The sequence below is a fragment of the Alosa sapidissima genome, chromosome 4, assembly GCF_018492685.1.
Source record: "Alosa sapidissima isolate fAloSap1 chromosome 4, fAloSap1.pri, whole genome shotgun sequence".
In the NCBI taxonomy this organism is placed as follows: domain Eukaryota; kingdom Metazoa; phylum Chordata; class Actinopteri; order Clupeiformes; family Clupeidae; genus Alosa; species Alosa sapidissima.
In genome coordinates, this window is record NC_055960.1 from 37,052,678 (window position 1) to 37,079,888 (window position 27,211).

At 46.9% G+C, this 27,211-nt stretch overlaps 1 protein-coding gene across 2 annotated transcripts in view; it reads left to right on the forward strand.

The window, feature by feature from the left end:
• The window catches only part of ppp1r16b (protein phosphatase 1, regulatory subunit 16B), a 63,249-nt gene that overhangs the window by 15,324 nt on the left and 20,714 nt on the right, over window positions 1–27,211 (forward strand). For both annotated transcript variants that reach the window (XM_042089652.1, XM_042089654.1), the window contains exon 2: window positions 3,420–3,852. In XM_042089652.1, coding sequence (XP_041945586.1) covers window positions 3,582–3,852 — 271 coding nt within the window. In that variant the 5' untranslated portion in view covers window positions 3,420–3,581. The remainder of the gene's footprint in view (window positions 1–3,419; window positions 3,853–27,211) is intronic.

Here is a 27,211-nt window from a genome sequence, read left to right on the forward strand (position 1 = left end):
ACACAAACAAACAAACAAACACACGCACACAAGTGGATCCATCCATTTCTTCTTAGCTTTGGTTGAAGCATGAGAGTATGGAGATGTCTTGGATGGGTGGTGTGCCATGTTTAATGCATGTGATGTGCACTCTGGGTGTAGGCTGGGACAGAGACACGTGTGAGCGTATGGCGTATGGTGTGTGTGTGTGCACTCTGGGTGTAGGCTGGGACAGAGACACACACATGTGAGCGTATGTCTCGCAGCACAGACACGTTGCATGCACATGTGTGTGGGAGAGCATGTCATTTTATCCTTCGCCTAGTTAATTAGATATCAGTCAGTCTACATCACCAAATATGTCCCCTTTTTGTGTGTTTGTGTGTGTTTGTTTGCCTCTGTGTTTGCAGTAGGTAATGTGATTTTGCACCCTGATTTGATCAACGGTCCTCATCTGGCTGGTGCTAATGCAGTTAGTAGTTTGGAAGGCACATAAAACAAGCAGTATACAAGCAGTACGCTTGACACACACACACACACACACACACACACACACACACACACACACACACAAAACGAGCAGTATACAAGCAGTACGCTTGTCACACACACTCACACACACACACATAAAACAAGCAGTATACAAGCAGTACGCTTGACACACACACACACACACACACACACAAAACGAGCAGTATACAAGCAGTACGCTTGTCACACACACTCACACACACACACATAAAACGAGCAGTATACAAGCAGTACGCTTGTCACACACACGCACACACTCACACACTTTCTCTCTGGGCCTTAGACGTTCTAATTCATTCCATGTCCTGTGCTTTACTGCGCTCTCCTCCTGTACAGAAGGGGAGAAAAGCAGCCGAGACGACGTCCCTGTCACACCATGTTTCAGAACAGCCCTGCAGAAACTGAATGTGATGACTAACGCTGAGCATGATGATGTCGTGGGCCCCCGGAGGCTAACTCGACAGCATTAGCGCGCATTTACACGCCTCTTCCCCCCACGGCATGCCATGGCACGGCACAGAGCGTGAGGCCGAGCGCTGGCCACTGGAGCATTAAGCCGTCCGACAACATATTTTTCCGTGGGTTTTAACTGGCCCGCTGAGCCGCGTCCCCCAGGAGGCCAGCTGGCCTGGCAGCGTTTGGGGGATTCAACGCTGATTAACAGTCCATCTGAACACAGCCAAAGACACAGCAGCAGCAGCACAAGCAGCAGCACAAGCAGCAGCACAAGCAGCAGCACAAGCAGGCTTCTCAATCTTTTGCCACTGTGGTGTCTCTCTCTCTCTCCGTCCCTGTCTTTCTCTCCCTCTCCATCTCTGTCTTTCTTTCTCTCTCTCTCTCTTTCACACTCTCTTTCTCTATCTCTCTCTGTCTCTCTCTCTCTCTCTCTCTCTCTCTCTGGCGTAAGTCATCTTCAGTAAGTTTTGGGGATGAAACTAGATGAGATCTGAAGGAGAAATGCAGGTTTCTTAATCGGCTTGGGCCCAGACCTGTTTGGTGGGGACGACCGTCTGTGTCTGTATCAGTGATGGTCTTTTGGGGACTGCTTTGGGGACTGCTTTGGGGACTGCTTTGGGGACTGCTTGAGTGAAGCTAAAGCTCTGCTTGTGTAGAAAACTGGTTATACTTTGTGCATTGTGCTTGTGGTTATAGTTTATCAGAGAAGCTGAATCCGTCAAGCCAAATGGAAGCAGCTTTTTCACTGTGATGAAAGCTTTTTGTATTCTCTCTCTCTCTCTCGGTCTCTCTCTCTCTCTCTCTCTCTCTCTCTCTCTCGGTCTCTCTCTCTCTCGGTCTCGGTCTCTGCCATCGTCCTTCTCGGTCACCCTGCCCTCTTGAAGCTCACCCTCTCCATCCATCTCTCCCACCCGTCTGCTGGCTGATTAGATTAGTCTTGTTCATGACCAACCTCATGCAGCCACTGTTACAGGAAGTTCTCTCGCCTGTGACTTCCTCTCCGTGACTCGCGCCTCAGTCCCCTGTTTAACTCACAGACTCAGGATGTGACATGATTAGACAGAACTATGTTTGTGTTCTTCTTTCTTCCATCTCTCTCTCCCCTCCTCCTCTCCAGGATGTCATTTATTTGGATTGGTTCTGCGTAGATAAAGCACCGCCTCGGTCTCCCCCCCCCCCCCCCCCCCCCAAGACAGCACAGGTTCCCAATAAACGCGGCGGAGCAAGCATGAGCAAATTGATGAATGTCTAATAGCAGCTTTTCTTACCTTTCTTGAGCAAACATCAAACAAATTGTTGTGCAAACAGATACAGATTTATGAGTGACTACTTTGGCAACTCTTCTGTAAACACTAATATAAACACTCTTCTGCTAATGAAGCAACCATGTCTAACATATGCACAACACAATTGCTGCCATATTTTCTTTGTTGGTGAATATTTTGCTTATCTAGTGGATGGATTTAGCACAATCCTTAAAAGGGGGAAGTAGGGGGATTCTTATCATTGGAACTCATATGGTATTGACCTTTTGAAACAGACAGAAATATCATTTTCCACACACATATCTGCCCCCCCCCCCCCCACCCCCGTTCACACCACGAATGCGTTGGCCCCGCTAAGGGTGAGCAGAGATTATATACGGGGGATGATGCTGTTGGTACTCAGAGTCCAGGAAGCGGTGTGTGTGTGTGCGTGTGTGCGTGTGCGTGTGTGTGCGTGTCTGCGTGTGTGTGCAGGTTGGTGGCAGTGGGTAGAAGGTGTCTGGTCTGAACAGGATATAACAGAGGCGAATAACGGCTCTGCTGAGTAAATGGAAAATTCCGACTACGCCAAAGCACCGGAGATGAAAGCAGTACCCAGTCTCTCTCCATCTTCACTCGGGCTTATGTGCAAAGTCTCTCATCTTCCTCACATCTCATCTTCCTCACATCTCATCTTCTGTCAGCCCCCCTGCTTCTCCGCTAGAAATGATCGAAAGCCTGAAAGGGTTGTGGTAATCCCCGAAACCTCCCGACAGCCAGCAGCCAATGTTATCGACTTTCTGTTAGTTCAGTTGTGGTGTGTGTGTGTGTGTGTGTGTGTGTGTGTGTGTGTGTGTGTGTGTGTTACATGGTCACACACTGTGCAAGTGCCGAGGGGGGCTGTTGAAATTCCTGCCATCTTGGTGGGTAGGCCTACATACCTGCGGAAAGATTTCTGCTTTGTGTACACACGCTGTGCAGCCCCCAGTATACAGGATCTTCAGTTTAAAACTACAGAAGTTCAGTTATAAGAACGAGAGCTGCAAGCCATTGGTGTTTTTATTATTTTTGTTGGCTTCATTGATTAGCATCCTAGCATCCTGATTAGCATGTGACGTCTCCCCAACCTACATGTCTGTCCTGTTGGTTTGTCTGTCAGTCACACGTGTCATAACAGTCCAGCTGACTGCCCTCTCTGTCTCTCAACAGATGGTGTGTGCTGAGCTGGGTTAAAACGATGGGAGGAGACCAGGCCCTAAGGAACGGCCCTCGCTAGGAACCCTCCCTCCTCCTCCTCCTTTTCCTCCTCTTCCTCCTCGTCCTCTGCTGCCCAGGCGTCTGCGCAGCCCCCGTTCCGAGCCCCTGGCAGTCATGGCCAATCACCTTGAGCTGCTGAACGAGCTGCAGCAGCTGGACAAGGTGCCCAGCCTGGAGCGACTGCGGGCGGCCCAGAAGCGCCGGGCGCAACAGCTGAAGCGATGGGCCGCCTACGAGAAGGAGATGCAGAGCAAGAAGCGCAAGGCCGACAAGCAGCGTCGCAGCGGCGGCCTCCACGCCCTGCATGCCGAGAGCCGCAAGCGCGTCTCCTTCTCGGCCAGCGTGGCGCTGCTGGAGGCCTCGGCCAGGAACGATCCAGACGAAGGTAAGACGTGACGCCGGCCCGTCTAGACTTACAAGAGAAGATCTCTGTTTCTCTTTTTCCTCATATTTTAAATCATGCCCCCAGGGTGTAGCACTGTTAGCTGCCTGGCTACTCTAGCTGTTGCCCCCAGGGTGTAGCACTGTTAGCTGCCTGGCTACTCTAGCTGTTGCCCCCAGGGTGTAGCACTGTTAGCTGCCTGGCTACTCTAGCTGTTGCCCCCAGGGTGTAGCACTGTTAGCTGCCTGGATGCTCTAGCTGTTGGCTGCAGCAACTCGAGCAGGGTAGCACTGAGTGTTCCCCATTCAGACAGTATTTGGTATCCTCGAGAAACCGAGATCTATGTGAAAAATCCTTTAATGTGTTTTCCTTTAACGTGATGATGCAGAATCACCATGGTCATAGTGGTACTGATGATGCAGAATTACTATGGTTATAATGGTACTGATGATGAGGGATCACCATGGTTACAGTGTTACTATAATGCAGGATCACCATGCTTATAGCCGTCCTTATGATGCTGACACCAGTCAGTTGTAGCTGTTCCTTCCTATTATGCTGAATCACAGCTAGACAGTTCCTCTGTAACAGCTGCAGACTTGCTGAGACCAAGCGTGGTGTGAGATAGGACATGTGTCCTCTGAGATTGGTCTTGGTGTGGCTGTGAGATGTGCAGTCTGCCTCGTTATCTTCCCATAGACTTGAGTGTCTGATAGCCACCACTGTGTAGTGTCCCAGGGAGCTATAAATGCATTAGAGCCAAATGTTACAACAGATTGCTGTTTTGATTTCCCTCTGTTGCTGTTGCCTTCAATTGTTTTCGTTTCAGATTTGTTGTAGTGATGTGCCATTCGCCCACACTGACCTTTTGAAATCAGAGTTTATTGGTCATGTCTGTGGAGGCAGTGCACATGGACGGGGCTTTGTGGCTCTTAAAAGAAGTCGGAAATTTAACGAGGCACTAAAACGCGGTATTTGCACCATATTTGTTTTCGGAGACGCCCCACTTTGGCTCTGACTGCAGACTAGAGGTGCTAAAATTGGCTCCCTCACCCCCCCCACCCTCCATCCTCCCACTCACCAGACCAAGCAGCAGCGCTCCACCCAAACAAACCCCCCTCAAATCCAAAAGTGTTAGATGGTCTGCGCCTAATGACGTGAAAGCAATGGAGAGCCTACATGCCCTCTAGAGTCTCCACCCAGAGAGCCGGTGGCTGCCGTTAAAACCACTGGACGTGCAATCACACACACACACACACACACACTCCTCAATGCCCCCCATCCCCCATGCCTGCTGTGCATGTTTCTCTGGATAAATGGAAAATGATAGTTTGGTCAGGCATGTGCTGGAGCCATATGGTAATTTCATCCATGTATTCACACAGCCAACTTTCGCTTGAAGCCAAGTTGAGCATTTGGAGTTGAGAACAGAACTTTGGACTTTGGATGCACGAATGCACATTGCGCGCACTTCCCTTCACTTCTGTCTCTTCTCTGTCTGTGTCCTCACTGGACAGAACATGGCAAAGGTCAAACTGAGACGGCCATAAAAATAATATAGCGTATTGGAGTGCTAGAGCTCAGACTTGCTCTGCCTTTGAGCAGAATATAATCTGCATTTGCATAGACTTGCTGCTGCGGCATGTTCTAAGAGCAGACAGGGATGTTGTTCTCCTCTCTTCATGTTCTAAGAGTAGACAGGGACGTTGTTCTCCTCTCTTCATGTTCTAAGAGCAGACAGGGACGTTGTTCTCCTCTCTTTATGTTCTAAGAGCAGACAGGGACATTGTTCTCTCTTTGTTAGGCATGTTCTAAGAGCGACAGGGACATTGTTCTCTCTTTGTTAGGCATGTTCTAAGAGCAGACAGGGACGTTGTTCTCCTCTCTCTCTTTGTTATTGTCTGCTTCCTCTTAGACTTCATGAACCAGACACAAATATGGCTCTTTTAAGCTCCCTTAAGCCTTGTGCTACCTGGGAAACCCCCCCCCCTCCACTAATACATTTGCGGTTCTTCTTTATGAAGTAGTCCCACATTCCAGAGGAGATGCTTGCCTGTATGAGAGCCATGGACATTGTGACAGGCTTTTTTCCCCACTGCCCCTATGCTATTGCTGAAGGTGTGTGTGTGTGTGCGTGTGTCCTTGACCCTCTGACCATTGCAGAAAGTACCTGCTTCTCCCTTTGTTGGGCAGGCTGGTACTCTGGCTGATGACTGCTACCACGTGTGTGACGGGACCGATGGATGAATCAGCTTGGGTTTTCCTCCAGTGCGACGCGTCTGCTTGTCGCCAGCCCAGATTACCATACAGTAGAGCTTCCTCACTGTTATTTATGCACCAGGAGGAGTCCCGAGGAGTCGTTGTAACACACTTCAAAAATCATGTTTTGCGAGAGGCCCTGATTAAATTGGTTTAAGATTGATGACAATGGCACTTTCACAAAATGGGTTTACATCCTCTTCGGTGGCCTAAAATTGATATAATCTCATTAATCTCTGGCATGGAAGACAGTCTCGCAGCAAACATACAAACAAGGTGCCCGCTGCAATATTACATTTCAGATGGACCCCTGATGACCCCTCATTCGTTTATTCTCTGCTGTGCTGGACAGGATTTTTTGAACCAATGGCCCCGTTGGGTCATGAGTGTGGGTCAGCATGCGTGATGTCTGTTAGCCGTCACACACACACACACAGACTGCTAACAGTGGCATGACGGTCCATTTGGTCGCCATGGCAGCTAACATGCCCGGGATTCCAGTAATCTCCTCTCGGCCCTTTTGTTTCTGATGACCACTCAAGGCAATTCTGGCTAGCGGTGAAGAGAAGTCTCACTGATGAAGGATTTAAATTTTGTATTTTTTTGTGAAAAAAAGAAAAGGGGCAATCAGCGATCCCCTTCTTGCTTCTTGTGAAGGGTATGGTAAGGAGGGGTGGCGTACAATTGCCCTTGTTCTCTGGGAGCAGAGAATGTTTTGGGAGCCTGAAACTATTTGCATAGTGCCTGATTTGCTCAGCAAGGATTTGGCTTTAGATCCAGCCATCCAGCCATTTCACACCCATACACACACACACACATGCACACACACACACACCCATACACACACACACATGCACACACACACACACATGCATATGGAGCTAAGACAAATTTAGCTCCATACATGCACACACACACACACACACACACACGCACACACACACACACACACACACAGATAGAGAGATGCAGAGTATGAATGCATCAGTCTGCAGGATTTCTTGTTTACTGCAGTAAATATGTAAGCAGGTTTCCTCTGAATTAGAAATAACCCTTAACAGGGTTAAATAAACACAAAATAATAAATAGTCAATTAACCACACAAACTGAAGTGGCATCAGTGCTCTGCTCTTGAACAACAAGAGTGTAAACCAAGGCTTAAAAAGCCATCAGTGCAAACAATATTATAAACTATATAAAAAAAGCAAAACACACAGAAAAGCTGAGTAGAAAATAAATAGTCAATTAACCACACAAACTGAATTGGCATCAGTGCTCTGCTCAAGAGTGTAAACCAAGGCTTAAAAAAGCCATCAATGTAAACAATATTGTAAACAATATACAATTATATATAAAAGCAACACACACAAAACCTGAGTAGAAAATAGTCAAATTACCACACACACACACTGAATTGGCTATAACAACCCAAACAGTACAGTATTGCTATCTCCTCCACACTTTACTGCTCCATCTCCATATCTCTCAATTTCTACTGTTTGCCCTGGCTGCAGTCTGAGCATGATGGGGAGATTCTTCTTCTATTCACAAAGGTGATCATTTCAACATGCTCAGGTGTCAGCCTGCTCCTGTGCTCATCAATGATAAGTGAGACTGCGCTAAAAAGCCTCTCACTGTTGATTTTAAAAGCGAAACTGATGCCACAACGGGTCTGGGTTTGCTGAAGTAACCTAGGCTACAGGCTGCATTTATTACAGAAAATCAAGCAACATAGCATGTAGGCCTATCTACACCAGCGGTCCCCAACCACCGGGCCGCGGCCCGGACATTCCTAACCGGGCCGTAGCCTACGACATGAGTTTAAAAAAAAATGCATGCAAACTAAATTAAATTTAATTTGCAATAATGTCACGTTTTTACATGACATAGGCCTATATGCAGTTGTTTGATTGCACGCATGTTTGCATTTTGCAAGGTCTATTTTCTTATGTCTGCCTGTCCCGCCTTCAACACTTTTACATATTGCCTTCAGCGCTGCGCAGCCTCAGGTCAGCTCACTTCACCTTCTTAGCGAACGGTAGTGTCACACGAAGTTAGCTAAACTGCTAGAATGAGCAACAAAAAACAAGCATCTTTAGCAGAGTGTTTGAGCTGCGAGAGCCGCTGCAGAGATTTCTTACAGAAAAAAAGTCACCGTTAGCTGCACATTTTAGTGATGAGGACTGGGTGTCAACTCGCTTACCTGTGTGACATATACGGGTTGCTTAATGACCTCAACCTGTCACTCCAGGGGAGAATGACGACTGTCTTTAAACTGGCAGATAAAGTCGCTGAATTTAAAGCTGAATTTAAAGCCAAGCTTGATTTGTGGGGACGACGAGTGGACCGGGGGGTATTTGATATGTTCCAAACAGTAGTGGGGGTTTTGGGAGAGACTGAGGCAGGGCCCTTTCTCTCGCAGCTGGTGCGCGATCACCTTGTTGCGCTTTCAAATGAGTTTGAGCGTTACTTCCCATCCTCCAAAGATCCACGGCAAACCAATGAGTGGGTCTGCAACCCATTTGTCAATATTGAATAGTCCTAACTTGTCAGCGCAGGAGGAAGAGCAGTTGATCGAAATTGCAAATGACGGTGGTCTTAAGAGTGTGTATAAGGAAACCTCTCTGGCGGGTTTTTGGATGAAAACCAAAGCAGAATATCCCGAGATAGCCGTAAAAGCGCTGAAAACGTTGCTACCATTTCCCACCATGTATCTATGCGAGGCCGGGTTTTCGGCAATGACTGCAACTAAGACCAAATTGCGCAATCGACTAGACATTTTTAAACACACTGAGGGTGTCACTGTCTTCCATCACCCCCAGATGGAACCTTCTTGTTGCAGGGCAACAAGCACAGGGCTCCCACTGATTATATTCGTAATGCACGTTTAGTTCCCATGTTTTGTTCCCATATTTTGTTAAGCATGTACACACTTATAGATGTAGCTTCAAGTTGTTCAATATTCATAGTTCACATTGTTCAATTTTCACTTCTTCACGTTTTTCCCATGTTTAAGAGATCGTTACCTTCACTGCACAACACATATGGAACATGGAACCCCCCCCCCCCCGCCGTTCCATGGAAAAAAAATAGGAAACAAACCGGTCTATGGTACATAAAAGGTTGGGGATCCCTGATCTACACTATTTAGAGACAGGAGCTTAAGTTTACTGCGACAACAGCTGTCACTAATTCACATCGTCGTAGGCTGCGCCGATGCACAGACTAAACGGTAAAAAAAGCTATGATAGCCTACTGGAAGCTTCTACCCTTTTGGATGTGTAGAGTTGTAGGCCTAGGTGCACTTAGTTGTTAGCAATTGACTAGGTTGCTTTTTGAAATGAAATGCGTTTGTTAGGCTAGCCGATTGTAAAAATAGGTAAATTAAAGTGCGTGCTGTGCCTATACATTACACAAACAATCTTAAATCGCGGAGATAACATTCGTTAGACAGGCAAAGCTGTCAGCAGCAACATGCATAAGAGCCTTAATAGTACGAGGGTCTCGCGGACACTCGCGGTCGCGGTTAACATTAGGCTATATTAATTCAACTCTGACATGAAATGTTTGCTCGATAACTTTAAATTCTTAGTGGGACATGCACAGACAAGTGGGATGCTGGACAGGTCGCTAGGTGTGCTGAAAAACGCGGACCGGATTTGGGGAGAAAAGCTGAAAAAAACTGAAATGGATTACCTACATCGGTGCGCTGGAAAACACGGACCGGAGTTTTGAAAACAAACGGGATCGGGAGTCCGGATCGGGATTTTCCCGTGCAGGCCGATCCCACATATTTGCTAATATCGGCGGCCGATCCGATCCAAATATCGGATCGGGACATCCCTACTCTGAATGCAGAATTTGATTTGTTTCATTGAATGAGGTTATTTCTGTGATTATTTGGCATTGTGAAGCACAAAGCCCTGTCTCCTTTATAAAAAGGCATCCGGGTTCCACACCTATATAATCACACAGCCTATGTGAATCATTGCCTTTAATTCACTGCTCCTCTGAAAGACCAGAAATGCTATTCAGTGCATTGTCACGTTTCTGACTCCCTCACCCCTGAATCCCCATGAATGCTTACTTGGTGAAGTCATCATCCCAGGCCTTTTGCATTCAGGAGGCTGCTGCTGAATTATTGAATCGCAGCTGCCGTAGGACTGGATTCCAACTCTTTTGGGTAATGACTCTGAGATTGCCTCTCTCCCTTTGTGATGCTCGCAATAGAGACAGATTGCTTTTCTGGGTTCCTCAGCCCCCATTATATGCTCTCTTGCGTGGAGATGGACTCGCCAGAAGTTGAAGGTGAGGTCAAGTGTGGACGGTGTGGCTGTGGACAGAGGACTGAGGCAGAGGAATGTCAATTGCAATCCTTTGCATTCTAGAACTGGGAAGTTTTTTATTAAGATCATTCTTAATCATGGAAGCGGAGGAAAGTGAATGATTCTTCTGCCTTTCCTAAATTCATGTTGCTGCTGTGAGTGATCTGAGAAGGAACTGACAGGTGCTTGGCTGTTGTCATTCAAGCATCTTTGAGTGCTTTGGGTGTTTTAGGCTGAACTAATCTCGTTCACTTGTTCAACTTGTTCATCTCAACTTGTTCACATGGGACCCTCAAGCGCGCACACACACACACACACACACACACACACACACACACACACACACACACACACACACACACACACACACACACACACACACACACACACACAATGTTACCTACGGTTTCATACTGGAAGGTTTCAAGAATATTTGAGCGCTTTGGGTGTTTGAGCCTGAACTAATCGTAACTTGTTCACACGGGACCCTTGGACACACACGTGTCTGCGCACGCACACACACACACACACACACACACACACACATACACAATGTTACCTACCGTTTTCACACAACAGGAAGTGGACGCGCTCTGTTTCCTGTTGCCATTGCAGACTCGTGACCACAACGTGCTGTGTTTCCGAAAGGCCACCTGCCTCCACATTTGTTTAGTATTGAGAAATGGTGTGACTGCAGAGACAGACTCAGGGCAAGATCATCCCACACCGCCTTGGCTGCCAGCCCCACAGACACTGCTCTAGCGTGGCAGTGCCAACCCCACACACTGCTCTAGCATGGCTGTGCCAACCCCACACACTGCTCTACACACTGCTCTAGCATGGCAGTGCCAACCCCACACACTGCTCTAGCATGGCTGTGCCAACCCCACACACTGCTCTAGCATGGCTGTGCCAACCCCACACACTGCTCTAGCATGGCAGTGTCAACCCCACACACTGCTCTAGCGTGGCAGTGCCAACCCCACACACGACTCTAGCGTGGCAGTAAACCCACCATAGAGGGTTGGGAGGGAAGGGGAACCTGCTTTGTTTGAATCCCCCCTGTGAGCCTCTGGTGTCTGAGGGTTCGCCATTGACACTTATCGGCTGAAGGGCGCTTGTGTTCACACGACACCACACCGCACAGCACGGCGCCAGCGCTGTGGCTTTAATTGTTGCTCTTTGTCCCTTACTGAAAACGATTTTCTGTCTGCGGTGGCATTTTGAAGAAGTGGGCTGGTGGCTTCAAATCAGTGGCTTTGTGCCCGTGCAAGAGGAGGAGGAGGAGAGGAGGAGCAGGCGAGAGGAGCTCTTGTCTCACACTTGAGAATGTGAGCTCCCGTCTAATGGAATATTCATATATCGTAATTGGGCTCCCATTTGTGAAGCGTTTGCCGCGGACTTGACTGTGTGTGCTTTGTCCGGTCAGGTGTACGCCGACTGGGCACCTCTAAAGGGTCTGTCATCTCCCAGAGGCCGGCCAGGACCCGCGGTCTGTGCAAAGGCTGCAGCGGGCTTATCTTACACTCAGGCGCGCCGCGTTCTGTGCGAAGGCTGCAGCGGGCTTATCTTACTCTCAGACGCGCCGTGGCTGTAATTGAGTGCCACTAAAAAGAGAGCGATGGCCCTGGAGCTGCTGTGGGAGCGGACCCCGTTGGAGCTGCTCCGACATGGAAGGGAGAATTCTTTTAGCGCGGTTGAGGCGAGACATCACACGTGGGCAGCGTTGTTATGAAGACAAAGCAGAAGTATGAAAAGAAGTCTCTAAAAGGAATGTAGTAATCAGTGTGCACTGGATCAGATTTTGTTAGTGTTTTAACTACAAGCACAGTTGCTCATAAAAATCTCTGGTGGGCATTGCAGTCTAGAGCTGAGTGAAAATATTGAACCACAAGTATTATTATCACAAGAATCCACAGCAACATATAACACCAGTCTTTCTTTTTAATAACTTTAATGGATGTTTGTAATAAGCCATTCAGTCAAGTCAAGTTTATTTATAAAGCACATTTCATACACAGAGGTCATTCAATGTGCTTTACATAAACAAAAGCAAACAGTAATAACAAATAAAAGCATAAAAGGGCAATAGTGAAAGAATAGTTTAAAAGGTAAAGATCATAATAACATAAAATAAAAATAAATGAATAATAATAAAAAACATAAAACGCACAAGGTAAAATCATTTAAAAATAAAGAATATTGTAGAATTTGTAACTCAGTGCAGTTATCAGAAAGCATCTGAGAACAGTTTGGTCTTAAGTCTAGATTTAAAACTGGCTACAGTTGGGGCCTTTTTAATATCATCCGGAAGTTGGTCACTCAGTCTTCTTTTAGGCATGATGAATATATGCAGGCCATCAGCCCTTTAGCGGCCTTGTGTTGTCTACATAGTGGAGTGATTGCGTAAGGTCTTTGTGTAGGAATCTGGACAGTGCGACTGTCAGCTGGCCGTCAAACTAAGCGCAGCTGAGTCGCTCATCCATGGTCCTCGTCCAGCTCACTGAATTTCACCGCTCAAGATGTCTTTGGCTTTGGAGCAGCACAAATCCCTGCCGTGAGCTGCCTCACCCTGCCAGTCTGTCTTCGTCTGGCCTCACAGCTCGGTTGCTCAGTTTCCCCTCATTCCTGCACATTCATTCTCAGATAATATTCTCATATCTCATAACATATTATCATATCTCATAACATATTCTCATATCTCATATCATATTCTCGTATCTCAGATCATATTCTCATATTCTCATATCTCATAACATATTCTCATATCATATTCTCATATATCATATTCTCATATCTCATAACATATTCTCATATCTCATATCATATTCTCATATCTCATATCATATTCTCATATATCATATTCTCATATCTCATATCATATTCTCATATCTCATATTCTCATATCTCATATCATATTCTCATATCTCATATCCAGTGGCGTCGATAGACCTGGGCATTCGGGGCTATAGCCTCGGATCTATGGGCCGTCAACAACAACAACAAAAACTCTAATCGTGAATGAAATAAATAGCCCCGTAGAAGAGACTTTTGTGTTTGTGTCCATTGTGTGCATTAACAGCAGCGCAAGAAAATCTGACGTGATCTGGGCAGGTTTAGAATCATTTGTTGCAAAATGTTGCAATTTCAATTTCGTGCTTCTACTAACTAGCCTTAGCGAAATAAGTGTACAGAAGGACAAATGGATATTAGAAGTTTCTTTAGAGAAAAAAAAAGGCAGAGCAGGGACAAGAAGTGGAAACTCACAGTGTGTCATCATCTCCCGCAACCCAGGAGGACATTTTGATCAGCTCAGTTTCAATATATCGCGATTTACTATTGAATCACATGCGCAGTAAGTATGGTAAACCTGACCTCGTTTGAGGGGGCTTCCAAGCAATGCATGTTGGGCTTGATTTTGACAGAATGGAACTTCTTCTTTGGGCAAAAGTTTGTGAAACACAACCCAAATGCATTGCTTTCAAGGCACCCATAGCCCATTAATTGAAGGGGATGACGTCCAAATGTTTATCCCGAGACGAACGCTCACACCTGTGCACTTGACAGAGGTGCATGACGATGTTTATTCTACAGGCTATTTTAATGTCATATTTTGGGTGTTGTATGTGGTGCACTTTGGCAGAAGAGACGTTCTCCTTACACGGTCTTTAAACATCAAAATATTCAGAATGCCGTGACGTGAGTCATTACAATTGGCCTTCCTTTTCATTCTCAAAGTAGGTTAAAATTGCATGTTCATCAGCCCGATTTTCAAAATCTCTCGGGGGAGAAACCCCGAACCCCCGGACAAAAAGGTCTCTAAGTTCTGGGCTCTAGCCCCGAATGTTTTAAATAGTTAGCGACGCCCCTGCTCATATCATATTCTCCATCTCTCCCACTCTTTCTCATTTACTCCACCTTCTTAGTGGCTTTCCTCTGGCTTCAAACCCTCTCTCATTCTCTCTCATTTTTTTCTTTCGTTCTTTTCTTACTTTGGCCCTATTCCACCCCTCGTCATCTCTCTCATTTTCACGGCCGCGTGGATCCTTCTGAGTTTCTTCTGAGTGCCTTAGAAGTTTAATTACCAGCGTCAGGAACCGGTTCCCTTGTTCCACCTCCCCTCCTCTGGTCTGCGTCGGCCCTCCTGACCAACGGCCTCTCTCCACCCCATTGAGATCAGAGGGGAGCCATCTCTCTGCTAAATTAACTAATTGGGAAAAAATGGCGTAGGGGGCCCCAGTTCTGACAAATAGTCCCTTTCAAAGATGGCAGCTGCTTGTTAACCCTTCACTTTGTCATCCCTTTCTTCTGCCGCTTCTGTTCTCTAATTCGAGTGTTCCGCACGTCGTCATAGCGATTATAATATTGTGACTGTATGTCATACATGCGTCTTTGAGGACTTTTTTTCCCTGTTTGACTTCGTAAGTGGGTTGTACGATAGTATCACTATGTGGCCACTTATGAATAAGGGCTGGCTTGTGAATGTTATAAGAGGCACTACTGACTGACACACACACACACACACACACACACACACACACACACACACAACCACAAATCTCACACACTGCTGCCACCCAGAACACGTTCACAGTGGCCCCCGGTTGAGTCACCGCCAGCATAATATGGTTATTAAGGAGCAGAATTACCTACACTAGGGGCAACAAACAAACAAACAAACAAACAAACAAACAAACAAACAAACAAGAGCAAAGTGGATGAAAGAGACTTATAGACGTTCACACAGAGATGGTGCTTCCTGTGGGGCTGCATATGTAAATCAGCCCAAGGCTAACTCTGGTGCAATGCATCAAATGGTTACATTTATGTTTTAATTGCACACTGTCCCTTACAAATAAAATTGAAATCGAGAAGGGCAATTCCACGTCCATATCGCCAACACAATGGCATGGTATGGTATGATGGAAATGATGATTACTTCAAATTTGAGCATTCACTGTTCTTGGTTGTAGAACAGACATGAAAAACTTCACATAATTATTCGCATCACACAAATACCATGGCATTTAGTTGCCGTTATGGACGTGACAGTTTTGTGTGGAATTGCCCAGAAATAAAAGGAGGGACAAAGACAGTTTAAGAGAATCTGCTGCTCTTAGTGTGTTCATTCTAAAGCCGAAGCCATTATTGCTGCAGTACCATCAGTCTAACTGAACTCAAGCATTTGGCCTTTGAGCCCCAGGGGGTCATTTCTGATAGACAACACGCTAAATCCCCTCTTCCAGCTTTCAGTCGCTTATTTCCTGTGATCCTTTCATCTTCAACCCCCCCCCCCCCCCCCCCCCCCACACACACACACACACACACACACACACATACACACACGCGCACACACACACACACACACACACACACACACACACACTTCACCTTTGACAACCTTTACTCTGTGTTGAATATAATTAGAGTGCTGCTGTTCATTTCCTCCTGTTGGATGCGGCTGCATTTGAAAATGTACCTGGGTGGGGGAGGGGGTCGGTGGCCGAGGCAAATTATTTGGAAAATGGGCTCATAAGGAGCTGTCCGCTCCCCACGGCAGAGCACATCGGGTGAGATTAACGGCCGCTGGGTAGCCTCTCCCCCGCAGGTGAGGTCTGCATGATCCGGAATACCACATGAATCGATCAGCGGCGTGCCGGCGTTTTATCTTCATTACGGGGGGTTGATTCTCCTAAAAGCCACCCGGGAAGCGTGCGGAAAATGGTGCTGCTGAGTTCAGATGATACGAGACGAGACGAGACCTTTTCACTTCCCTGGGATCGGCCACAGATGAGATGAGCCCTTTTCGCTTCCCTGGGATCGGCCACAGAGTGAACACCACATATAAAGGCTTTTTTCATTTACCTCCCATAGTGGCTGGGGAAAAGTAATGGCTGCCCAAAGTCTGATGTTCTCAAAGTGTGTGTGTGTGTGTGTGTGTACGTGTGTGTGTACGTGCGTGCGTGCGTGTGTGCGTGTGTGCGTGCGTGCGTGCGTGCGTGCGTGCGTGCGTGCGTGCGTGCGTGTGCACTGCCTTAACACATCAGCGAATGTTTGCAAATGCAAATGTGTTTCTATCCTCCTCCTATATGGACACGTGACATTTCCGGAGTGCAGTGGGGGGGGGGGGATAACATGAGTAATCGCCAGGTTGTTAATTGGATGATGTGGGAATTAAATCCCTTCCTCCCCATTCAGCAGATCTGAGACCCTCAGCTCCACCCCACCCCTCCCCTCCCTAAACTGATCCTAAACTGATTGGGATTACCTAACAGTGATGGATTAAATTATCCTGTGGCTGTCATTGGTCTCATTCAGGGAGTCAGAAGAGATGATGAGGGTGATGGTGATGATGACAATAATGTGGAGGAGAATGATGTAGGCCATGATCTACAGTATATGATATATGATTATTATTTAATTGTTGTTGTTGTTGCTGCTGTTATTGACATGGTATTGGTCAGAGCTGAGGGTCAGTTCTCCATCAACTCAGCTCCAGTGTGTTCTAATCACAGTTTCCGGATTTGTTTGAAAATCCCATTTGCCCTTTGCAATGGATTAGGAGTGTTCCTCCTCTCATGGATTTGTTGGTTGTGCAGGTTTTGTGTGGTCTGAAATATTTATCAAGCTATGTATTGTTTGATAAACATTTCTATATTTTGACTGTGACAGTAACACACACACACACACACAGAGGGAGGTTTTTTGGCATCCTCTGGTATTATTTTTCTTTCGACTTCGCCCACACAAGCAATCATGTCAAACAAGCTTTGAGCTGCCTTGCCTACCCCCATCTGCTAGCAGTAGCGATTGGGCTCAACGCAGAATTAGCATTGGCATTAGCATGTGTCTCTTTCAGTTGATGGTGACATTTGCCCATGAGCGCGTCTATCTCCGTTCTCGGAAATGCTTGTCTTGCTCGTAATGGAAGGGGGGGGGGGGGGGGGGGTAGTCTGGGCTTATCTTAATTCCTTTGATATTTGCTTGTTAGTCTGCACACTGTATCTAATTGGACGGAGGCGGAGGGCAAGAGATGGGGACGTCAGTGAGGCTGTGCCTTTGCTCAACCGCCAAGTAAGGACACATTTATGCTTCTGTGCACGCAGCAGACGCTCTCTTCCTCTCTCTTCCTCCCTCTCTCTCTTTCTCTTTCTCTCTCTCTCTCTTTTTCTCTTTCTCTCTCTCTGTCTCTCTCTCTCTTCCTCTCTCTCTGTCTATCTCTCTCTCTTCCTCTCTCTCTCTCTGTCTCTCTCTCTCTCTCTGCAGGGTCTCTTGTGAGTTTCAGAGATTAAAGATGAGATTATAGTCTCACGCGCATTCCTGTGCATTCACTCTGTAACAGAAATGGAACATATGTGACCAGTTTGTTGATATGAGTATATATGAGTGTATAAAACACAGAGTTCCTCACTCAGAGTGGGCGGTAGTGCTGTTGGAAGTGTTCTGGGTTAATCGTGGGGAATTGCAGTTCAGCGATGGGTTTTGAGGAACAGATGTCTACATTCTCAAACATTTTTTCATTCTTCATTCCTCCTGTATTTTGACTCTCCCAAGTGGCCCTGTAACTGGGGAGATGAGCGGCATCTGAACATCTGTGTGTAGAAGCCTCCATCTGACAGCCTTCAACTCACTTTGTCTCGTACTCTATCTCACTCTTCTCTCTCTCTCTCCTCACTTCTCTCTCTCTCTCTCTCTCTCTCTGTCTCTCTGTCTCTTTTCATGTGTGTGTCTGTGTACCTGACTCATTCATACACAGTACATATACTCAGACAACACATAAAAGAACAATCCCTTGACACTGGCTTCCTCTCCAAACTCAATCTTTTGGAAACACACACACACACACACACACACACACACACACACACACACACTCACTCACTCACTCACTCACATACACACACTCTCACTCACACACACCACACACACACACACTATATTATATTTCCATTCATGGCATTATGGAACCAGCATACACACACACTCAGATAAATACACACCCACACACACACACACACACACACACACATCTCTAACAGAATTTCAGCTTGAATGAGCTAATCCTCGGGCTCTGGAAAGTAGGCCACCAGGCAGCGCAGCACAGCGGGGCCCGTAAATGAGCCTCAGCACCCCTCTCATCCATAAGCCCCAGCACCCCTCTATCATCCATAAGCCCCAGCACCCCTCTCATCCATAAGCCCCAGCACCCCTCTATCATCCATAAGCCCCAGCACCCCTCTCATCCATAAGCCCCAGCACCCCTCTCATCCATAAGCCCCAGCACCCCTCTATCATCCATAAGCCCCAGCACCCCTCTCATCCGGGGCCCGTAAATGAGCCCCAACACCCCTCTGTCATCCGGGGGAGCAGGAGACGCAGACCACCCTCAGAGCTGTGCTGTGCCCATTGCAACAGCAGCACACTCTAAACACAGTACCCTTCAGCTGAGCAGGGGTGAGAGAACAGACCAGTGCCCTTCAGCTGGGCAGGGGTGAGAGAACAGACCAGTGCCCTCCAGTGCCCTTCAGCTGAGCAGGGGTAAGAGAACAGACCAGTCCCCTCCAGTGTAGGGCTGGGCGATATATCGGTATTACGACTACGACCGATATATTTTTGAAAACGATATGTAGTTGAGACAATATCGTAATACCGGTATTATGTCAAATAATGGGCCATTTTATCAAAGCCACTTGCTCTTCTGTGTTCAGACCATTCAGATAGCCGCAGCTCTGCTCAACTGCGCCCCTTGCGTGTGCACGTTCTCCCTCGCAGCACTACAAACTTTCAAACATGACGGACACTGAGTCAGATTTTGTTTACCTTGATCAGAGGTTGGTGCTGATGCCTATTCCTTCGGCACATCAACGGCTAGACCGAGAATTCTCGTTGTGAAATCAAAATTCCACTGGAGCTCCAAGCGGTTTTGTACACGCAGATTTAAGTTACAACACTGTTTACAGCTCTTCGACTCACGGTAAAATGTCATTTTTGGTACATAGCCTAGCTAATTTAAATACACTGAATGCTTGCGTTTAGCGATATACAGTAGCAGATCTAAAGTCCAGCTGAGCAGGGGTGAGAGAACAGACCAGTCCCAGCACTGCTGGAGCCACAAATGGACTTTTAATGGCTTAAAGAGTTTCGCAGCGTTCATTAGCAGAGATGTACAAGTCCGGCTTCAGAAAGTAAAAGTCCTACCATGTATTGCACCAGTGCATTTCACTAATTAGCTCATCTACCTGGCTAAGGAGCTGTGCTAATTACAGTAGAATCAGCTGATTTAGTAAATGGTTGGAGCAAATATGTGGCAGGACTTTTACTTTCTGAAGCTGGACTTTTACAACTCTGCTCATTAGGAATGGAGACAACACTTGGACGCTTCATTCAAGTGACTCAAGACACGTCGGCATAATTTGACTGCGGAAGCCGTGTTTTGTAAGTATGGTGATGAGGCCTGTTGTTGTTCTGCAGAGGTTTAGCTGCTGTTTCATCAGCTAGTTAGTAACACAAGAGAGGCCTATTAGTGCCAGTGATTCCACACACACACAAAGATGCTATTAAAAGGAGGTCTCTGAGAAGGTAGCCATTCATGGGTTAATTATGTCACACTTTAACATGGCTAATTATAAAAATGGATTTCCATTTTCCCTATGTCCTATTAAAGCCAATGTCGAGTTGGCATTCACAGCGTCCATGTCCTACTTCTCATGCAGAGAGGACGATGTGCATTCATATGATTAAGGCTGTGTGATGACGCTAATGTGATGTCTGTTGTGCTGTGGTGGAGTAGGCAGCTTATTTGTGAACAGATTGTGTGTGTGTGTGTGTGTGTGTGTGTGTGTGTGTGTGTGTGTGTGTGTGTGTTTGTGTGTGAATGCTTCCTAAGTGCTGTTTTTTCTGGTCCAAAGCTGGGCAATTTTGGCGGTGTCCTCTGCGATATTCTAAAAGCCTAGCAGATGTCGGTGGATAGGCTGCGATCAACACAACTCACCACGCACCCTCCTGCTGGGAGCCCTCTCTCTGCTGTGTGTACACATACAGTCACAAGCTTTTACACACACACACACACACACACACACACACACACACACACACACACACACACACTCTCAACTCAAAACACCTGATGTGTACACACACACACACACACACACACACACACACACACACACACACACACAGTATCTTTCAGGTCCCTCTGACCCAGCTCTTTCTCTGGCCAGACTGTGGTGCTCTGATATCTTCTCAGATTTGGGGAGTCTGCACTGTCTCTCTTATCAGGCATCCGCTCCGAGCCGTAATGGCTGCCAGCAGGCCGCAGTATCCTCCTCCATCATCGGTCGGACTGTCCGATAAGCGTGGGCGGGGTCCGGCGCCCCCTGGCTCTTGTTTATTGACGTTTGTGTTATCTTTTGGGAAGCATCGCAGACCCCCTCCCTGGCTCGGTATGTGATGCACCCGCCCAGGGAGGGAGGGAGAGAGAGGGGGAGAGAGAGAGAGAGAGAGAGAGAGAGAGAGAGAGAGAGAGATTTATTTGCTCTGTCATATTGGCTGTTTTTTTTGTTCTTTTGTCGTTGGAAAGAATGAAGCATTGGGAGGGAAAAAACAGATGAGATAAAAGCTATGGAGGCTTGTCCTGTGGGTTATGTGCAGTAACAGGAGCAGTTATCCGGCTGGGATCTGTTCACTGTCCTGTGGGTTATGTGCAGTAAGAGGAGCAGTTATCCGGCTGGGATCTGTTCACTGTCCTGTGGGTTATGTGCAGTAACAGGAGCAGTTATCAGGCTGCGATCTGCAGTCAGCGTCTCGCTTGGGGGGGGAAAGAAGATGGTGGGCACGCAGAATAAATAATAAATAGATACCAATCACCCTAACGGCACTCGTCATCAGTCCTCTTTCTTTAATCTCTCTCTCTCTCTCTCTGTCACTCTCCTGCTCTTCTCAGATCACTTGTCTTCCTCTCTGTCAAATACACGTTTCCATTTATAGCCAACTGTGGCTGTGGTCTCTTGGAAGAGGATGTTGAAGCACACGGAGAGAAAAAGAAACAGAAGGAGGGAGAGGGTGGGAGAGAGAGAAAGAGAGAGAGAGAGATGGAGAGAGAGATGGAGAAGAGAGAGAGAGATGGAAAAGAGAGAGATGGAGAGAGAGATGGAGAAGAGAGAGAGAGAGATGGAGAAGAGAGGTTGTCAGTGGGTTTCTCTGAAGTGCACTCTAGTGTGTCTAAAGGCTGATCGGGGGTCTCTCGCCCCACTCTGCTCTGCTCTGCTGTGCCGTGCCGTGCTGTTTCATGCGTGCCGGGGGGGGGGGGGGGGGGGGGCAGGAGCCGGACGCACTGCCCAGGGCTAAGCATATGGAACCGCTGCATCTGTTTAAGGCAGGCAGGATAATCTATAATTAGCCCCAATGAAGCTGTTTGCCACAATCAATGGGCTTAGGCCCAGAGGGGGATGGGAAGGAAGCAGTCCTCTCCTGGGCTATTGGAATGCATCATGGGGGAGCATGTGTGTACATTGGAATATTAAGTTTGGTTTGTATTTTTTGTGTGTTTGTTTAACTAGTATTAATCAGGGTGTATGAGTGTGTGTAGAGTACACGATTACGTATACGTGTGTGTGTTAGGGGTGGGCGATATGGACAAAAAATAATATCTCGATATTTTTTGTGATTTTGACGATAGCGATAATTAGTCGATATCCTTTAAAAGAAATTTGTAAAAGTCTGAGTTACTTTACAGCTCATTATTTATGAATAGCATCAATACAATAATAACAAATAACCTAACTTTTTAACCAAATCAACCAATGCATTGTCACTCCGACACATTCCCAATTCTGCCCCCACTTGTGTGGCAATGACATGGTCTAGCCATGTCACATGGGGCAGCCGTTGCCTACTGGTTAGCACTTCGGACCTGTAACCGGAGGGTTACCGGTTCGAACCCCGACCAGTAGGCCACGGCTGAAGTGCCCTTGAGCAAGGCACCTAAACCCTCACTGCTCCCCGAGCACCGCTGTTGATGCAGGCAGCTCACTGCGCTGGGATTAGTGTGTGCTTCACCTCACTGTACACTGTGTGCTGTGTGTGTGTTTCACTAATTCACGGATTGGGATAAATGCAGAGACCAAATTTCCCTCACGGGATCAAAAGAGTATATATACTTATATATAGTCTGAAGCTGAAGTTCCCTTCAAAAACCTTTACTTAGGATTTACTGTAAAACTAAGCAGACCAACAGAGTACATCTCAGTCATTTCCTTCGAGGTTTTGTTTAAGAGAAATCATGTAGGCTAACATTCCAAGTTACAGAATAGAAACTAATGCGTTAGCTTATGGCTAATGTATATGCGAAATCCCATAGAGATGCTAACGGTTAGCATAATCGATATTAGAGCGAACTTCAGTCCATTTACAAAAGGGTTAGGCCTACATGAGAAGAATTCTTTGTTTACAACTACGACTATTACAATACTCAAAGGCTAATGTTTTCTCTCCATATAATACCATGTAGGAAAAAACGTGACTCATCAATGCTACTTGAACAGAAGTAGCTGCACAAAATCCCAAGTAACCTCTCGCTGCACAAAATAAACATTAGGCGTGCGTGTGACATTGTGGACCCACTAGTGATCATGTGACACTTGCTCTGCTGCTTCTCTCGCATAGCCTACACCTCCTGGATTTAGTGAATGTATGGGGTTTCAATGCGTGATTTCGAGTGTTTTTTTTCCATAAGTAATTTAAATACTCGATAATGTAAATTTGCACATCGTTAAAACAACAATCACGATATTATCGCAGACGATATATATAGCCCACCCCTAGTGTGTGTCTGTGTCTGTGTGTGTGTGTGTCTGTGTGTGTGTGTGTGCTCGCTCCATGACTGATTAAAGGTTCTCGGTGGAGTGGTAGAATGTTTGGGCGAGGAACCAGACGGTGATGGGCATTAGAGCCCCTCTAGTCCATCTGGAGGAGCAGCGCATTGGAGGACCTTAGCTGCATCAAGAATCGGCTTTGCATAAGGCCATCCTTAAAAATATTTTCGTTTGCCGTAACCCGACCGACCCTGTCAATTTAGAACCGACCCAAATATTTATTTTTTTCCCCTTTTAGTCCGACCGACTTGCCGGTTGTAAACTTGCGTTTAATACCGACCGATTGTTTTTTTTACTCTAAACAACCAATACAAATGCAATAAAATAATATTTATTTTAGTAGGCCCAAGTATTGTGAATATAAATTGCCTACATGCAAACGTGGCTCACTTAAAAAAAAAACACCTGTGGCGTCATCTCTACACCATTGGTTTTACGCATGTCACACTATGGCCTACGCTTCGTTTCATTCACACAAACTGATAACGCTGTTACGAAGTTCTGGAAGAACTGTGGCCAGATCTTTTCTCATCCCTTCTCCCCCTAGTCTAGCGGTGACCGTGTCGGAGTATTGAAATTGGTTGTGGTCTATTCAGCATTTCTCAAAATATGGGTCCGCAACATGGAGACTGCTGGTCCGCGGAGTCGTGGAGTGAAATTAGGCCCGGTGCTTCATCTGATAATTTGCTGCGCAGTTGATTAAGAAACCTCGGATCGACGAAAAAAGAAAACAAACGTTTCTGCTATCGATGTCATTAAACATGGAGCCCTACAATTAAGTGGTGGTATGAGCATTCATTCAATGTGCGTCTGCGCGAGAGAAACTGAAACTAATCGATAACGTTGGTATCAAAGCTCCGCTTCAACCTGTTGGAAGGCTATTTATTTATTTAACGAAACTTAATAGAACGACGTTGTTTTTTGGAACTTCCTTAGAAACAGAGCAGAGACTGTAAAATACACTGTATAGCATTGAGTATTGTATAGTCAAATTTCAATATAACGTGGCCAAGAGCTATTGTAGCCTTCTTTCTGCGTACATGTAGATGAGCCCTATGACCCAAAAGTCTGCCATGACCGGGCCTCAGGTCAAAGAAGTTTGAGAAAGGCTGGTCTATATAACCTGCATCAGAATGAGGTTTGCAATGGTGCGCCTGAAGGCACGGGTTGAAGACCCAGTCAGTTACGTCACAATATGCACATTTGTGTAAATTCATTCCTACGTAATCACCATGACCAAAATTGAACTTTTTTTTTTACTTTGAATCTTGAAAAAAAAAATATTGACCTACCTACCGACCCATTTTTAATTGTTTTTGGCTGTTACTGCAAACAAAAATATTTTTAAGGATGGCCTAAGTCTGATGTTTTCCAAGTCACTGACTTCTTTCATGCCAATGTTGTGCAGACGAATGTCTGTGGTGATATGTTGGTGGTCTGTTGTTGTGCCTGGTGGTATGTGTTGTCTGTGGTGATACGTGGTGGTCTGTTGTTGTGCCTGGTGGTATGTGTTGTCTGTGGTGATACGTTGGTGGTCTGTTGTTGTGCCTGGTGGTATGTGTTGTCTGTGGTGATACGTTGGTGGTCTGTTGTTGTGCCTGGTGGTATGTGTTGTCTGTGGTGATACGTTGGTGGTCTGTTGTTGTGCCTGGTGGTATGTGTTGTCTGTGGTGATACGTTGGTGGTCTGTTGTTGTGCCTGGTGGTATGTGTTGTCTGTGGTGATACGTTGGTGGTCTGTTGTTGTGCCTGGTGGTATGTGTTGTCTGTGGTGATACGTGGTGGTCTGTTGTTGTGCCTGGTGGTATGTGTTGTCTGTGGTGATACGTGGTGGTCTGTTGTTGTGCCTGGTGGTATGTGTTGTCTGTGGTGATACGTGGTGGTCTGTTGTTGTGCCTGGTGGTATGTGTTGTCTGTGGTGATACGTGGTGGTCTGTTGTTGTGCCTGGTGGTATGTGTTCCTGAGCTATAGTGTGGGTGAAATAGGAGTAAGGGGACATAGTAGCCTTTTTAGGAAGAAGATATATCTCTTCTTTTCTCTGTGTCTCTCACTCTCTCTCTCTCTCTCTCTTTTCTCACTTTCTCAAACTCTTACTCATCTCTTTTTCTCAGTCTGTCTCTCGCTGGGCTTTACACCACGCACACACACATCCTCACAGTGTGTTTGTTGTGTGGGCATGCATTTATGCACGCTGTGGCGGATATGTGTTTGCAAACATCAGTCAGCATCTCATCGGTGCCAGTACAGATACCCCACAGCCTTTTCACTCACTCTCTCTCTCTCTCTCTCTCTCTCTCTTTCTTTCTTTCTTTCTTTCTTTCTTTCTCTCTCTCTCTTTCTCTCTCTCTTGCTCTCTCTTTCTCTTTCTTTCTCTCTCTTTTCTCTCTCTCTTTCTCTCTCTCCTCTCCTCTCCTCTCTTCCTCTAATCCACTCCTACCCAAGATCCTCTTCCAGAACCACCTCCATCCCAGCATGCACTGGGCTGCTCTGATTTGTATGCCTGACTACTGGCACCAGTGTGAGGAGCGGTCGTGATGCTGCAGTGTTTGCGTCGGTGGTGGCATGGCCCTGGCCCTGGCAGCGGCTCTGACTGGCAGGGGAAGGGGCGGGTGGGGGGGGCGGGGCAGGACAGGAAGCCGCCTGCGGAGCCTGATGTTCCAGCCGTAAGCTCTTAGCCAGGTGTCCGTGGGTGATTTGGCTCTCCATGCCAGCGGAGCAGTCAAATCACCCAGGCTGGACAATTGTTCTTGTTCAGGAGAGGAACGGGCGTGCCCAATTGGAAAATAGATGAGGGGGGTGTTTGTTTGTGTGTTTGTGTGTGTGTGTGTGTGTGTGTGTGTGTGTCAGGGGAAGGGACTGAGTGCACAACTCTGTAAATGTGTGTGTGTCAGGGAAAAGGAGTATTTGTGTGCCCTGTGCATGCACCTGCAGGATATCTTCTCTATAAACTGTGTGTGTGTGTGCGTGGGTAAGGGAAAACGAGTATTCATGTGCCCTGTGCATGCTTTGCACCTGGATGAATTTGTCTCTCTATAAAACAAACTATATTGTGTGTGTGTGTGTGTGTGTGTGTGTGTGTGTGTGTGTGTGTTGTGTAAGGGAAAACGAATATTCATGTGCCCTGCGCATGCTTTGCCCCTGCATTAATTTGTATCTCTATAAACTGTGTGTGTGTTTGTGTGTGTTGTGTGTGTGTGTGTGTGTGTGTGTGTGTGTGTGTGTGTGTGTGTGTAAGGGAAAAAAAGTATTTGTGTGCCCTGTGCATGCTTTGTGTGTGTATATATATGTGTGTGTGTGTGTGGGTGGAGATGGAGATGGGTGTGCGTGTTTGGAATCACAGTTCATGGTGCTGACAAAGAACATCTGTGCCCGCTGATCCAGCTCTGGCGGACTGAGGGTGGCATTAATGGTGATAAATCACAGGGTGGCACCGTGCATTGGGCGACGGAAACAGCCAGTGGCAGCAGAGACAAGACCCCTCCTCTCTCTCTCCCTCTCTCTCCTCCTTTCTCTCTCTCTCCTCCTCTCTCCCTTCCTCTCTCTCCCTCTCTCCCCTCCTCTCTCCCCTCCTCTCTCTCCTCCTCTCTCTCCTCCTCTCTCCCTTCCTCTCTCTCCCTCTCTCCTCTTCTCTCTCCTCCTCTCTCCTATCCCTCTCTCTCCTTTTTCCTCCTCTCTTTCCTCATCTCTCTTCATTTCTCTCCTCGCTTCTCTTCTCGGACCCCCAGGGAGACGGGCACCTCCGCAGCCTCTCTCTCTGTCCCTCCTGGGTCCTTCTCTGGGTCTGTCCCCTCCTCACTCAGTGCTCTGCCTGCCTGGACTCTGGCAGCAGCATCCCCAGCACTCAGCCCCAGAGCCTCTCAGTGGGAGTGCAGCGGGTGGGGGTAGTGTGTGTTCTCCACCTGT